The sequence below is a fragment of the Gekko japonicus genome, unplaced genomic scaffold (assembly GCF_001447785.1).
Source record: "Gekko japonicus isolate JY-2015 unplaced genomic scaffold, Gekko_japonicus_V1.1 scaffold3736, whole genome shotgun sequence".
NCBI classification, from domain to species: Eukaryota; Metazoa; Chordata; class Lepidosauria; order Squamata; family Gekkonidae; genus Gekko; species Gekko japonicus.
Window position 1 is genome coordinate 63,032 of NW_015176087.1, and position 16,715 is coordinate 79,746.

The window sequence follows — 16,715 nt, forward strand, 5'->3', positions numbered from 1 at the left end:
CTAGGATACATGAAATATTGAGTCTGAAAAGCAATGGATCGTTTCTTGCAGCAACTTTTTAAAATATATCCTATTAATCAGACATGCAGATACTTCTCAAGAATCATCTTATATTGGCAGATGCAATGGGAGAGGGATGTAATTCTGATTTTAAATGTCACTACCACATTGAAAACTATGCGAAAATAACACACTACTCTGAAAAGCTTCCCTTCAGAATTATCCATGCACAAAGTAAAATAGTAGGTTTTACTGATATCCTCTACTTTCTCAGTGAACTTTTGGCTATGAAAATTCTTTTTTCTTTGACAAATTATGCTTGGGAACTAGATTGATAAGAGGAAACCTTGCTTTTCTTCCTGGAAAAATGCCACATTGTAACATTTTCCATAGTGCAGCTTTGATGTCCCTGTTCCTCATTGTATAAATGATAGGATTCATCAGTGGAGGTACCACAGAATACAGTACAGCAAACACCAGATCCAGATCTGAAGGGGATTGTGCATTTGGCTTCAGGTAGGCAAAGCTTCCAGTGCTGATAAACAAGGAGACCACAATAAGGTGGGGTACACATGTTGAGAAAGCTTTATTCCTTCCCTGTGTGGTGGGGATTCTGAGCACTGACTTGAAAATGTGCACGTATGAAACAATTATGAAACCAAAGCAAGACAAGGCTATAAGTGTACTGAAAACAAGAACTCCAAATTCAATGAGGTACATACTGTCACAAGATACTTTCAGTAGTTGTGGGATCTCACAGAAGAACTGGTTGATGACATTGGAGCAGAAGGTGATAGCAAAAGTACTACTGGTGTGTATGCCTGAGTAAAGAAGACCAGCAACCCATGCACTGGTTGCCATCTTGATGCAGACTTTTCTATCCATGACTGCCTCGTAGTGTAGTGGGTCACAGATGGCAACATATCTATCATAGGCCATGCCCGTGAGGAGGAACAAGTCTGATATCAAGAAAAAGAACAAGGAATACACTTGTGCTACACATCCAGAATACGAAATTTCCCAGGTGTTCAAGAGGGAATTAATCATGGCATTTGGGATGGTGACAGATATGGATCCCAGATCAACGACAGATAAATTCACCAAGAAAAAGTACATGGGCGTATGTAGCTGCTGGTCCAGGGACACAGCTGAAATGATGAGCAAGTTTGCTGTCAGAGCTGCCAAGTAAATCACCAATAAAAGAATGAAGTACAATACATTTTGCTCCCAGGTGTCAGAGAAACCCAAAAGAAGGAAAGTTGTAACAGTGCTTGAATTGGGCATTTCCTTGCACAGACTTTTCCTGGATTGCTGTTGAGTGAAAAAAAGAGAGGAAAGCTTGATTCAGATTTTATTGATGAAGAGGATTGTCTCACAGGGTAGGGTCCAGCCATCTTTTTTTTTTTGCTCAGTTTCACCCAATTCTCCTCTTTACTTCAGTCCTGGAAGGTCCCATTATCCCCAGTCAAAGTGGATCCCCCCTTCCTTTCTGCCCAACAGAAAAGATGGTTGGCCCCAATGCAATAACTTTTATTTCACTTGTGTTGTTTATAATGTTTGAAACTTGCAGGTAGCTGTGCTATGCATAGATATTCTAGAATGGATTTCTCTATATGTTTTCGTGCTCTGGAAACTTACTGAAGGCAAAAGTATGACAGCCACAGTAAAAGATAGAAGCCATTGTCTTACACTACCGTATGTGCACATGTGTGTGTGATTTACATGAAACTGGCCAGAGAGTTTTATCTCCTGAAAAATGTTTGTACATATAAACTAGTAAAGAGATGTCCCCTCATCGAACCAACATCAAATTTCTCTGAGCTTTCGAAGTGGTACAATAAAACCAAATGAGTTGTGCTTGGTAACATGTCATTTTTAACTACAAGACGGAAAGGGGGCAAAAAGAAAAAGATTGTTTACAAGCAGAGAGAAAGAGATGGGACTGAAGGTGACCAGCTTTTCTGTTGGCAAATTTGGTATCAGAATATAAGTGATAATTTTTGTGGTCCTTTGTTTTTTGCTTAGTATTGCTTGCACTGAAGATCAGCCTTTTCCTGTTTCCTAATAAATCAGTTTCTCATTTTATCCAGTTTGGATGTAATGATGAAGTGTATTTTTTAAATGTTTATAGAATAGGAATCCATAAAAGGAATAAACCGTGTTTTGGAAAAGTGGTACAATAAAACCAAATGAGTTGTGCTTGGTAACATGTCATTTTTAACTACAAGACGGAAAGGGGGCAAAAAGAAAAAGATTGTTTACAAGCAGAGAGAAAGAGATGGGACTGAAGGTGACCAGCTTTTCTGTTGGCAAATTTGGTATCAGAATATAAGTGATAATTTTTGTGGTCCTTTGTTTTTTGCTTAGTATTGCTTGCACTGAAGATCAGCCTTTTCCTGTTTCCTAATAAATCAGTTTCTCATTTTATCCAGTTTGGACGTAATGAAGTGTATTTTTTAATGTTTATAGAATAGGAATTCATAAAAGGACTAAACCATGTTTTGGAGTCCTGATAGGCGAAGAAAGTGCTTTGTTTATTTGTGTGTTACCTGATACTGCAGCTACAAGATACTGCAGTTTTGTTTGTTTCCAAAAGTTAAAGCAGATTGAGATCAATGAGGCTATCTGGAAACTAGACATGCTACTCATATGTAGGTTCAAAATTCCATGGACTCACTCACTGATTAATTAATTAATAATTAATATATATCGTTCAAGCAATAACGGTCTCTAATGTCCATCCAAGATCAAAAGTGATTACATTCACTTATAACATTACTTGCTCCTGACTGTATAACCTCTGAAACTTGGGAGAAATATTTTTCCTCCAGTTTTAAAGAGACTTTTAATTTTAACTTTCAGATTGCTCACATTGAGCCTCCTTTATCTGATCTCTGGCCTCCAGTCTCTCCTTCTGATTGAATGAATGAGCTCAGGTAAAACACCTGGGACAGACTTAATTCCAGTTGACATTACTTGCTCAAAAAATAGTTTTGGACTTTGAATATAACACTTGCAAGTATCTGCCTTGACACAGTCTCCAGTCCCTTTGTGTTTGAAGGTGAGTACCTGAAGATGAAATGACTGGCTGATATAAATCTCTCTATGAAAACAGAATATATATCTGCGGAGGGTGGAGAATAGTTTGCTAATAAGTGGGAATGCCAAACCAGCTGGGTGGACATATGTAAGGGTATGTTAGTATGGAAAGGAATGAAGGAAGTGATAGGGATGCATAGAGATATTGGGTTTATGCATATATTCAGGTATTATGTTTCAGTTTCCATAATGTCTCCATCACACTGAGGGATGCACACAAGTGAGGTTACCACATGTTGCCAAACACAGTTTTTCATACCATGTTGGCAGAAAAGCTGGGGAACCATGGTCACTGGTGCAGAAAATGAAAGACTGTTTCTATGGAAATACCATGGTAGCATAATGGGTTGCATCGTGAGGAATAAAATACTGAGAGATAAAAAGTTGGCTGGATCCAATCAGCTTTTCCACTTGTGAAAAAGGGAGCAGAAGTGTTCTTTGACCACCCAAAAACACTATGCTGGGGATCATGGGACAAATGCCATATGGCAGAAGAATTGGGCAGGATTCTGCCCAGTGACTATGTGATGCTAAAGGCAAGCATGAAGCCTTACTCAAACAGTCCAAACAAGAGATTGTAAGCCTATTTCATTCCCAAGTATGTCCCCTTCATAGCTAGTTTTCAACATTTAGGTAGCATATTTCATATGGTCCGACTTCTTCCATGCATGATTTTAGTAATGATCACAAGAACATTATAAATTAGGCTTAAAGGGCAGGTAAGAAGGAAGGATGCTTAACCTGAGAGAAGAATAGTAGATCATGTCTTTACCAAGTTGCAATTTCATACACTAGATTTTTCAAAGAAGATAGATATTGGATGACAATGGATAAGGATAGATAAGGAGATCAATGACAGAGTTTTACCTTTCAGGGAGGCACTTTCAGTCTTTCGTATTTGATGTCTCCTTTTCATAAAGGTATACCCAAAAGCTGACAGTGGATTCCATGTCTATCCACATCTTCTGCAATAATTCTCTCTTTGAATTCATAGGAAATGCATACTTTGTGGGAAAGGACTTTTTAATATATACATATATGTATCCATTCTGCCCTGTTCTTGGGGATGTTCACCATATATGCCAGAAGAGTTCAGTAACAGAGGTCCCAAGAGAAATTATTCCTATTTGTAGACTGCAATTACTTTCTAATAAAAAAGTATTCCCTGGATTATGTGCCCATAGGAGTGATCTTCTAATTCAGAAAGTGAATAAGCATCATACTCCACCCTTTCCACTACCAGACATTTAACTTATGATGTTTGCATTGAAAGAATTGGTGTTTCTTTTAAGAAAATCAACATTTCTAATTATAAAAGTCAGTGGTCATTGGTGTTCCCTAAATGGGCACATGGATAATTTTATACCTGGCAATGTACTCTCCAAACCCCATTCCACCCCCCATTTTTTTTCTATTGAAAACTATTGTTAACTATTGTTAACTCTGGGAGGTATAAAAAAACTAGGCATTTCAAATTTGCCCCCAGATTTAGGATGATCATGGGAGTTGTAGTGCCAAACATGAAGGGAACTGGAGCATCCTGGCCTGGGTTATGTCTCGAAGCCCCCAATGTGATTTGCAATAAAAGCTCAGGCTGACTATGGCAGGCATAAATGACACACGAGGCCAAACTGGGTGGATGATGAAACAGACATGCAATGGGAAGACAGATGAAGGAGGTTAATCATTTTAGCCAACTGATGAGAGTTGCAGTGCCTAGAATTAGGGGAATAGGAATTTGCAACAGAAGTAAAAGTTTCCTTGCAAGAATCCAGGAATCACATAGATCAAGTCCCTGCAGGATTTATAACAATTCTACAGGGCCTATAAGCTGGAGCTCTTCCACCAAGCTTTTAGTTGAGGCAGTGGATGTCCCCCACCCCTTCTGGCTGGCCTCCTATCAGTGGCTAGGATTCAATTAGCTACTTGGGAACCCACATTCTTATCCCATTTTAATTGCTGAAATATCTAATTAGATTTTTCATGGCATTTTATCATTATGTGCTGTTTAAATCTGTGGTTTAAATTGTATTCTATATTGTATTGATACTCTTGGAACCCACCCTGAGCCTGCTTTGGAGAAGGGTAGGATACAACTCCAATAAAATAAATAAATAAATAAACAAATAAATAAACATTGTGGCCCAGGTTACATAAGAACATAAGAGATGCCAATGTTGGATCAGGCCAAAGGCCCATCCAGTCCAACACTCTGTATCACACAGTGGCCAGAAATACCAGTGCCATCAGGAGGTCCACCAGTGGGGCCAGGACATTAGAAGCCCTCCCACTGTTGACCCCCCCAAGCACCATGATGACAGAGCATCACTTGCCCCAGAGTCCCTATCTATACCTTGTGGCTAATAGCCACTGATGGACCTCTGCTCCATATGCTTATCTAATTCCCTTTTGAAGCCGTCCATGCTTGTAGCCGCCACCACTTCCTGTGGCAGTGAATTCCAAGTGTTAATCACTGTTTGGGTGAAGAAGTACTTCCTTTTATCCGTTCTAACCTGACCGCTCAGCAATTTCATGGAGTGCCCACGAGTTCTTGTATTGTGAGAAAGGGAGAAAAGTACCTCTTTCTCTACCTGCTCTTTCCCATGTATAATCTTATAAACCTCAGTCATGTCACCCCTCAGTCGTCGTTTCTCCAAGCTAAAGAGCCCTAAGCGCCTTAACCTTTCCTCATAGGGAAAGTGTTCCAACCCTTTTATCATTCGATAAACCACCCATCCCCATGCATTTTGCAATGTTGGGCATAACTCATCAGAAAATAAAGCAACTCATTGGAAAACTGGCCACCAGCTTCACTATAACAGTAGAAGTTGTAGTGCTAAGAATAACCAGCCATAAACTGGTTCTATTATTAGAGAGTTAACATGGAATATTTCCTTCAAGAGTTGATAAGTAGTAATTGATAAGAATTGGGATTGCTACACGCTCAGATAAAGCAAATATTGTAAAATGAATTGTTCATTGTGCAGTATTCATTAGTGTGTGAGCGATAATAGAAGAAAAATTTCTACTGAATTACTACAGTAAACGTTTTTGCAACTTATCTTTATTGACTCATCATTATTTTTGTCATGGATGTTGTTTTTGGAATTCCACTTCCTCCCGTGATCTCTCATTTTGGGATTTCAGCTCTCAGAACTACTCCAGAAACACACTGAGTAACTCCTAAGATAATGTGCAGGAACCTTAGTAGTGGTTTATCGATATTGTCTGTTACTGCTCTAATCTGGACCCCAGCAGCATAGAACATCTGCCCAATGACTTTAGTGGTGAATACTTTAAAGGCCCATCCAGTCCAAATATATTGGCCCCCAGAGGAATAGTAGAATCTTGAGATGGCCTTCCAGGTATTCAAAAGCAACTCTTATAACAAGCAGGTGCACCTTCCAAGAAAAATTTGCTTGAAAAATAAGTCCCAAATATTTGAAATGTTCCTTCTGCTTCACAACAAGATGTGTCAATGATCATAATTGACTGGAACACAAAACTAGAATCAAATATTGTTATGAGATATGGGCTAGGAGTATGAAACAAAGCAGGAGAATGACCACAAGGTGGATATATCTGGATCCCTATGTGTCACCCATCTCAACATTTTCATACAAAATCCAAATATTTTCTTGTACTTGAGAGAGACCAAAGAGCTTTTATTCTGTTCTTGCTATCTATGTTATTTCTACTCATTTTTTCCTGATCTCAACCACACCTTCTTTGCACATCCTTTGCAATCCTATGTCATTCAACAGCTCAATTTAGTCATAATGGCAGAAATCTGATGAAGGAGTTGTCAAGAAACTGGTCTCTTTAAGCTGTTTCTTGTTCAATTCAAACAATAGTTCAGACTGACGCCTAGGAAAGATGGAAGCTCATAGGTGGAAGAAGGTGTTTATTTAATTGAATCCAATGCAGCTGCAGGGTGTTTGGTTTAACTGACAAACCCATCTGATTGGTCATATCACTGGTTACCAACAGACTTGATTGGACAAGTGACATCATTTGCTATACATTTGATTGGTTAACTAGAATCAGGCCAACACAGGTCATTGAGCATATAGAAAAAATGGTTCATTCTAGTTTTGTCTGGATTATATCTGACTTTGGGTCACTTTTTTGTGGGCCATATTGACCGGAAACTTTGTCTTGGTCTTTGGACCACATGGGACTCTATCTTCCAGGTGACATCTGGATCTTGAAACAATGCTTGTAAATGTGCTCAGTTTTGATGTAGCTTTATTATTTTTAACTTCACTGTTCACTGCCCTTTTATCAACTGTTCCTGCACAATTACATAATAAAAGACTTTTCTTATATTTTGTGGTATTCTTGAATTCAACAGGCTTCAATCTGTATCTACTACTTTAACCTTTACTGGTTACAGCTACCAGATTAATTGCTTTGTGAAACTTTCTTTGAAAGCATCCCACCTTGCAGGGGTGATTTTCTTGATCTTAGTCCCAGGAGTGCTGGAGGCTTTGTTCCTTGGTCTCCAGCTGTCTGGGTAGAAAAAGGGCTGGTGACAGAACTACTCAGCAATGGGAGCACTTACAGTTCAGCATTTTGATTTTGTCCTGTTTGACTTGCACCCCTCCAAGTGATCCTGGCTCAGGGGTCCCTTGGCATTAATAGGTGTGCATGTTTCTCTCATGACTTTGATATTATTTCTCTCATAACATTGATCTCCTGTGTAATCAGACACAGACATACTGTGTTAATTATCAAGTTACGTTTGTTCCAAAAACAGAAGATGTAATATAGCAACAGAAAATGGTTTCAGTCTGAGACCACAATTAAGTGAGCTGAACTCTTGGGAGTAAGTTGCCAAGCACAGGATATAAATGGATCTTTTTCTCATTTACACAGAGTTTAGGTTTTGGTTAGACAGAAATTATGAATGTACTTTGTAGCAAGTCCCCCAAGAACATGTAAGGAATTAGCAGCTGGAGAAGAAATTGAATCTGATGTTAACAAGGTTCTTATACATTTTTTCATTGTATCATGTGCTTAGTATTGTTGATGTCTTTTGCTCACAGCTTCCAGAGCTCTCTTCTATCCTGCATTTTTGTTTATAATTCATGCTACCCATCAATCTAACCATCTGAGCATATGGAATGAAGACCCAATATCTGCAAATCCAGCTACAATCTCAGCAGAAATTGACACAGGAGATCCCAGGAAGAAAAGAAGAACTACTTGGAATACTGCCTCATCCAGGGTATTCAATCATTTATAAAATTGGACAATCTATAAGTGTGGGTCTTTGTGTGTACAGGATTTTTGAAGAACAGTGTTCTTTATAGAGAATGCTTTCCCAGGCAATTTGATTGTAATTTGCTTAACAAGGCAAGAGGTAGTTAGATAAAACCTTATATCCAGGATTCTAGGTGTGAACTGGATAATTTTAGGGTTTGTTTGTTTGTTTTAGCAGGGGTGGATTTTAAGGTTCTTTTTTGTAAAAAAAAATGGAAGATAAAGAAATATAAGTGGTTGGTAGCAGGTCAACCTATGGAGCAAGTAGAGCATTTAAAATGTTTAGGAATCACCTTTCAAGCAAATCTTTCCTGGAAGGTGCACTTGAACTCTGCTGTTAGAGCCACTATGAGTACTGGGAAGGCCATCTCATTATTCCATGGGTGGCCAAAATGTTCCTGCAGCAGTCAAAGTATTCAGTGCTAAAGTTGCTGGGCAGATGCTATATGCAGCTGGGGTCTGGATCAGTAACAGCCAATATTAAGTGACCTCTATTAAGATTCCTACCCAATATTCTAGGAACACCTCAGTGTGTGTCTGGAATAGCCCTGAGAGCCAAAGTTGAGGAGATGTCTTATGAAGCAAAAGCCTGGGGGAAGAGCATTCAATTTGGAAATTAGGACTCTAAAATCAAACCCAGATATAAACCTTCTCTGACTAGTTGAGCTGGACCACCACACAAGTGATTGGGACAGATTACTGGACCGTAAACTATTATGCCTAGGAATGACCCATGATGTGAAAGAAGTCATGAATAGACAAGAACTGTCACAGCTCATTAGAAGATGTTTGAGAGACCTTGACTATGGAAGCATGTTGATTAGAGCCCTTAGAGTGTGCTGAACCTTTTCAGTAGGCAACAACGCCAAACTACTTATCTGAGATAATTATTCCAAAGTATACAAGGCCATTCATGCTAGCACACCTGAATGTCCTACCTTCAGTTGTGATGTTAGGAAGATTTAGTGGGACTAAAGATTGACTCTGTAATTGCAGCACCATAAAAATCGATTCTGTGGATCATATTCTGCTTGATTGTCCCAAATTTTCAGCTCTAAGAGATGAACTGATCTCCCCATTATTTTATCAGGATTTCCTCTCTCCAGAAGCAAAATCATCCTGGATGCTTTGAGTCGAAATAAAACAAACTACCGTGTGTTGGGCAAAATTTCTAGCACCTATTGTCAAATCACATACAAACTTTTGTGGTAGCAACCTTTAAGTTCTTTCATGTTTTCCTGTGGAATGAGGTTTATTGTGGGATGAGGTTTGCTGATTATGACACTGGTTTCAAAAACAGTAAAGACAATAATTAAATATAGGGGTGGATCTTAATATTACATTGGCAGTTGCCAAGTTATCTCAATAGATTAAAATTAAAAATCACTAAATTTTAATATTATATAGACACATGTATTAAATAAATTTCTTTTTTTTTAGTTTTAGTGTGACACTGTCAAAGCCAAATAGGCTATACAAGCAGTATTGTTAAAGTAAAGAGAAACAGTATTCAAGTTACTTCTTCCCATCATCTATTTGAAAGTGTTGCATTGAGGACAGATCCTGGTTAAAAATAAAAGTTACATCAAAACCTTTAAGTATAGAATAAGAGTGTGGATTGGTGCTCAGGGACGTATCCACTACCCCAGTTTCCATGAATAGATCATTTTGTATGCACAATGTCAATGCATGCACAAGTTACAGACACATACAGTCACTTTGTGAAGTTTGAGATAGTTTCAGATCTAGTGGCCAGAATCTATAAGCATGGAACTTGTATGAGTTTAGGTCACTGCAATGTAATATAAGGAGGTTTGTTTGACAACAGCAGGGGAGAATATTTCATTTTTCCTACATTCAATTCAATGCTAGGCTGTCTCTTAAACTTAGATGGTGAAACAAGGAAGCCAGACCAATTGTTAATTGACATTACTGGAATAAAATGGTTTCTCTAATATGTCCTACAGACAGATTACAGCTGGATATTGAAGACACAATGCCCAACCTTACCTCCACATCGGAATTTCTGCTCCTGGAATTTTCAGACATCCGAGAACTACAGATCTTACATTTCTTTGTCTTCTTAGCAGTGTACTTGACTGCAGTGACTGGCAATCTTCTCATCATCATTGCTGTAGCTTTTGATCATCACCTGCACACCCCCATGTACTTTTTTCTCCTGAACCTGGCACTTCTGGATCTTGGCTTGGTTTCTGTCATGGTACCCAAAGCGATGGCCAATTCCCTCCTGAACACCAGGTCCATTTCTTTTTCTGCATGTGTAGCTCAGGTTTTCTTCCACTTGTTCCTTGAAGGGTCAGATCTTGCCATCTTAACAATAATGGCACATGATCGGTATGTCGCTATCTGCAATCCATTGCAATATGAGACAATCATGCACAGAGAAGCCTGCATTCAGATGGCAGCCAGTGCATGGATTGCAGGTATACTCCTTGGTATATTGCACAGTGGAGGAACTTTTGCCATCACCTTCTGCTCCAACAGGATCAATCAGTTCTTCTGTGAAGTTCCACAGATTATAAAACTCTCCTGTTCCGACATGTATCTAATTGAAGTTGGTATTATGGTGTTTGGCAGTTTCCTTGGACTCGGATGCTGCATCTTCATAATTTTCTCCTACATGCAGATTTTTGCCGCAGTGCGCAGAATCCCTTCTGTTCATGGTCAGAAAAAGGCCCTCTCCACTTGCCTTCCACACCTCACTGTGGTGTTTTTGCTTGTATTTAGTAGCATCTTTGCCTACTTGAGGCCTCGCAGTCGCACTTCATCTGACCAGAATGTTCTTTTTGCAATAATTTATGCTATTCTCCCTCCCTTGCTCAATCCATTCATCTACAGTATGAGAAACAAAGAACTCAAGACTGCATTGTTGAAGCTCTCTAATTTGGGGCGTTTTTCAAAAATAATTGCAAGCAAAGCTTTTCTCCAAAAGCCGCATTGAATAATCTTGTGCAGAGATTTTTTTTTTACCTCAAATATAGTAGAGTAGAAAGACTATGTTGACTTTTTGGAAGCACTTCGGAAGATGCTGAAAGAGGTGAGGGCCAGTTCCATGTTTTGATGGTCCTTGGGCAAAGAGTGCTCAAGAGCCCCCCCCACTCTTATGTTCATTACCATGACCTCATTTACCTCCAACCTGCCTGTGTATCCTTTGCCTACCTGCTCCCAACCACTACCACAGCCATCTGCATGGTCTTTCCTTAATAGCACCATGAGGTGTGTGTGTCTGGGAGTGTCACTATCTGCAAACTCTTTCCTGGGAGTGCATCCCAGGTAGCTGAGAGCATCAGAGATGAAATGCTTGCAAGCAGTTGGGCAAAGGAAGGGCTCTCAGGATGCTGGCAGAGGAGGTGTGTGGGCAGGGTACTGGGTCCAGTGGCAGTGAGCCCCCCAGAAGCCCAGGGCCCTGGCAGATGCCCCACCTCTGATGCCAACCCTGATAGTAGAAGTTTTGGGTTTCCCATTCTCCTCTGTGGGAGCTGAATATGTTGGGGCTTTCATATAGAATGGGATGCATCCCAAACAAGTACCGTGTTTCCCCGAAAATAAGACACTGTCTTATATTTATTTTTTTCTCAAGAAGACACACTAGGGCTTATACCACAAATGCATAGAAATCCTGCTAGGGCTTATTTTTGGGTTAGGTCTTATTTTTGGGGAAACAGGGTGACTGCAGTGAGGAGGAGGACGATTTCTGGAACACCCCACCTACCTTTGGTGCTGCTGGGGCTTCTGCATCTCTTAGAAGGCTTTTCGTGCTGACAAAAATAGGTCACAGGTCCAACCTGTGTGTGTTTGTGTGTGTAGATAGATAGATAGATAGATAGATGATAGATGATCGATGATAGATGATAGATGATAGATAGATGATAGATAGATAGATAGATAGATAGATAGATAGATAGATAGATAGATATAGATAGATAGATAGATAGATAGATAGATAGATAGATAGATAGATAGATAGTTTTCTCACCCTTCTAGCACATTTAAAATTGTTAGTCCATATTTCCTTTGGTTTGCTATTTTTCAGTCTTTCAAGAAAGTACAAAACAGGACACAGGACATTTACTGGAGGGAGAAATCACAAATCCATGTGCTTTTTAAAAATTAAAATAGGAAACAAAAATGTGTTCATCTGAACCTAGTGTATTTCATGCTGATCAAATCCTTCCTTGTATTCAGGAAGGAATATAGATCAATCAGATATGTATCTGTAATGTATGGTCCATTTTCTATTGGCATGCAGTGGCAACGGTTTCAGCCTCAGATCTGGGAGGCCTGGGTTCAAATCCCTAGTCTTCCTGTATGGCCTTGGGCTGGTCACTCTCTCTCAGCTTATCCTACCCCCCAGGGCTTTGAGGGAATAAAGTGAAGAAGGGGGAAACAATGTATGTCACATGAGCTTCCTGGGGCAAGGTTGGGATAGAAATGTAGTAAACTCAACTTAACAATGCTTTACTGCTACTGGTAAAATAAAGATTTTCTCAATAAATGTCTCCAATATTATTTTTAATTATATATGCACAGTGTACTGTGAAACCCCAGCTACAGAAATTATATACATTTACAGGAGGAAGATAAGGGGGCATGCCACCATTTGGAGTGTCAGCTCCATGTTCTTACAGCGATTTCTGAGCTTCACTGTCAAAACTAATGTCGAGTTCAAATAGGTTGTCCTCATGGTCCCATGCTAAAATTCATGAAAGTTTACCTCAGATGTCTAATCTCTTAGGCTGAAGACCTATTTTTTGTTGTTTCAAATCAACCTACAATATATAGTTTCATAAATTAATAATGTTTAATCTACACACACACAGTAAAAAAACAACATTCTATCTCACAACAAAGTATGTTTTAAAGTTCTGGGTGTCTTAATATTGTAAAACATGTTGACCTCTCACGCACAAGCCAACAAAAATGGTGGGAGACTTTTTTTTTAACCATGAGATATTTGGGAAATTTTGCTTGGGTAAAAATATACCCCATGCAATATGTAATATTTTTTTAATATGGTTTGAGGTTTAACTCCTAATAACACTGTGAGGTTGTAGTTGCTACCCAAGTTGTACTTATTTGGCAAAATGCAATGGTAAGTGTCTCTAGAGCCTTTCCTTCTTTGAACATTGTCACCTGTACAGCAGTGAACACTATCTCTACTAGGGATGGGCACAAACTGGGAAAATTGACGTTTGTTTTGGTTTGTGGTTTGTGAGGTCACACAAGTCACAAACCTTCACAGAATTTCCCATTCACTGAACGGGTTTGGTTCATGAGATTTGTGATAGTAGGACCCCCCCCCCGCCAATGCTGCAGGTTCAGGAGTGTGTTGAATGCCCCCTGATAAGCTAGAGGCACAAACTTGTGAAGGACCTCCCTGGTAAGCCCCTCTATCTGCCCTCCAAGTTGTGTGCAGATTGGCTTGTGGTCCAAAGTGCAAAAGGGGACAGGTCTAGTGTAGGAGGGAGGTAAGAAGTTGTAATGTAAGAACATAAGAGAAGCCAGTGTTGGATCAGGCCAATGGCCCATCTAGTCCAACACTCTGTCACACAGTGGCCAAAAATACCAGGTGCCATCAGGAGGTCCAGCAGTGGGGCCAAGACAAGGTGTGGTGTTCTGAGGAAATCACAGCTGCATGTCTAGGACTTTGGAGTGTATAGAATGGAACCCCTGCACTCCAGAGGCATAAAACCTGCAGCAGACCTCCATGGGGAGCTTTCTTATTGGTGGCCAGCCCTGCCTGTCACACTTGGGAGGTCTACTATTGGTGTTTCCAGGCCTGCAGAAGGGCTGCAGAAGTACATTTCCCAATTGCTTTGAAAATAAATTGATTGGGGCCAACATGTCTGCTGCATGACTCGGCACAAATTGCATGAACCTCCATGAAAACCATGGAGGTTCATGGAAGGGTCACTGCAGGTGCAATTGCATGACCCCCTGCTTGCAAACCGCAAACCGGGCAAATTTTGTGATGAATTTAATGTTGAGGATCCTTCCAATCCGTAGTCACTACAGTACAGCCACATCACTCACAAATTACTGTCTATTTTAAAAAACAACCAACCAAAAAACCCCACAAACCCCGAGGTAGAAAACAACCCAGGACTTGTATGTTAGCATAGTTTTTGTGCCCCATGAGTTTATTATCCAGGGAGCAATATTTGAGTTCTCTAGAGAGATATAGCCCATCATGACAACATGAAACCCTTCCAAAAATGTGGAGAATACTTGTGTCACCACAGAACAATAGATTTGTGATGTAGATACAAGGTACAAACATGGGAAATTATTATTTTAGATGTTTTTCTTTAACTGTGTTTTCAGTATTATTTTTTCCCATTTTGCGAAGTGAACCTATGATTACATAAGAATATAACAGATGCCAATGTTGGACCAGGCCAAAGGCTCATCCAGTCCAACACTCTGTCACACAGTGGCCAAAAATACCAGGAGCCATCAGGAGGTCCACCAGTGGGGCCAGGACATTAGAAGACCTCCCACTGTTGACCCCCCCCCAAGAACCAAGAAGCACCAGGTGAACATCACTTGCCCTAGAGTCCCTACCTATACTTTGTGGCTAATAGCCACTGATGGACCTCTGCTCCATATGCTTATCTAAATGATTATTTAGTTTTGTAATGTTTGCTGTTTCCTCACAGCAAATTATTGCATTACAGTTCTGCATGTTGACTATTTTCTAGTCATCAGTAACTTAGAATAATGAATTGGATCCAGATGTCAGCCAGCAGAAGATGCTGTCAGATATAGTTCTTTGGCACATTCTTCATCCCACTAGTCCCTTCTGATGGAGGAAGGGTCATTCCCTTGGTCATGATCCACCTAGTAAAGACTAATAGCTGTGCATGTTAAAGGTGCAGTACAGAGAAGGAGGTAGACGTACATTGCTTCTCTTCCTTTTAAAACATTAGGAGAACTGCACCACCAGAAGAGATACGAGCAGGGGTCTTTTGGGGGCCGGAGCACTCCGGAGCACCGTTCCGGGAGTCCAGGAGCTGGCAAAATGGCAGTGGCAGCAAGCCCCAGCTCCCTGCACTGCGGCCCGTTGTCGACTTCCCAGGGCCCGCAGGTACAAACCAACAGACTCCACCCTCCAAACCAACCATTCCCTTCTGGGGAACCATCGTTGCCTGTCTCCAGGTGAGGGCTGGTGATCACTCAAAATTACAACTGTTCTTTAGGTATCAGAGATCAGTTCCTCTGGAGAAAATGGTGGATTCAGTGTCATTATACCCTGCTGAGGTCGCCACAGCAAATTGACACTGAGTGTCCAAGGCCGGGGCACCCGCCCAGAGCCTCTTTCTAGAGGCTGTTGTATTTATTTCCACAACGGGCCTTTTTCCTAGTAATGGAATAAATCTGATATAGTAGTTGTCAAGAACCTAGTCTCTTTAAGAAGTTTCTTGTTCGATTCAAACAATGGTTCAGACTAGGGCCTGGGGAAGATGGAAGTTTCTTTCTCTGAAACTATGGTCTAGCTGCTTGTAGCTTGAAAGTAAGATAAAGAAGATGGGATGTAACCCAGGTGCCTGTCTCACCATTAGGCCTAGCACTTTCAAGGACAAAAGAATCTAGGAGGGTACATTCCATCATGTTAGCACCTGAGCTCATAGGTGGGAGAAGGTGTTTATTTAATTGAATCCAATGCAGCTGCAGGGTGTTTGGTTTAACTGACAAACCCATCTGATTGGTCAAATCACTGGTTACCAACAGACTTGATTGGACAAGTGACATCATTTGCTATACATTTGATTGGTTAACTAGAATCAGGCCAACACAGGTCATTGAACATATAGAAAAAATGGTTCATTCTAGTTTTGTCCTGCATCTGGATTATATCTGATTCTGGGCCACTTTTTTTGTGGGTCATACTGACAGGAAACTTTGTCTTGGTCTTTGGACCCCTATCGGACTCTATCTTCCAGGTGACATCTGGATCTTGGAAGAATGCTTGTAAATGTGCTCAGTTTTGATATAGCATTATTATTTTTATCCCCACTGTTCTTTTATCAACTATTCCTGCACAATTTTATAATAAAACACTTATACTGTGTGGTATTCTTGAATTCAGCAGGCTTCAATCTGTATCTACTACTTTAACCTTTACTGGTTACAGCTACCAGATTTACTTTGTGAAACTTGCTTTGAAAGCATCCTACCTCGCAGGGGTGATTTTCTTGATCTTAGTCCCAGCAGGGCTGGAGGCTTTGTTCCTTGGTCTCCAGCTGTCTGGGTAGAAAAGGGGCTGATGACAGAAATGCTCAGAAGTGTGACCACTTACAGTTCAGCATTTTGATTTTGTCCTGTTTGAC

The 16,715-nt window shown here is 40.2% G+C and overlaps 2 protein-coding genes across 2 annotated transcripts; one reads left to right on the forward strand and one right to left on the reverse strand.

Moving 5' to 3' along the window:
* Positions 1-285: 285 nt before the first annotated feature.
* LOC107123483 (olfactory receptor 14A16-like) lies at positions 286-1,284 on the reverse strand. Its single transcript, XM_015426738.1, has one exon. It carries the CDS (start codon positions 1,282-1,284, stop codon positions 286-288), a length of 999 nt encoding a protein of 332 aa, XP_015282224.1.
* A 9,076-nt stretch (positions 1,285-10,360) lies between these two features.
* On the forward strand, positions 10,361-11,326 carry LOC107123484 (olfactory receptor 14A16-like). Its single transcript, XM_015426739.1, has one exon. It carries the CDS (start codon positions 10,361-10,363, stop codon positions 11,324-11,326), a length of 966 nt encoding a protein of 321 aa, XP_015282225.1.
* The last annotated feature ends 5,389 nt before the right edge of the window (positions 11,327-16,715 follow it).

Bases quoted from the DNA above. Each gene is read 5' to 3' on its own strand.
- LOC107123484 (XM_015426739.1), top strand. From the start codon at position 10,361: ATGCCCAACCTTACCTCCACATCGGAATTTCTGCTCCTGGAATTTTCA.
- LOC107123483 (XM_015426738.1), bottom strand. From the start codon at position 1,284: ATGCCCAATTCAAGCACTGTTACAACTTTCCTTCTTTTGGGTTTCTCT.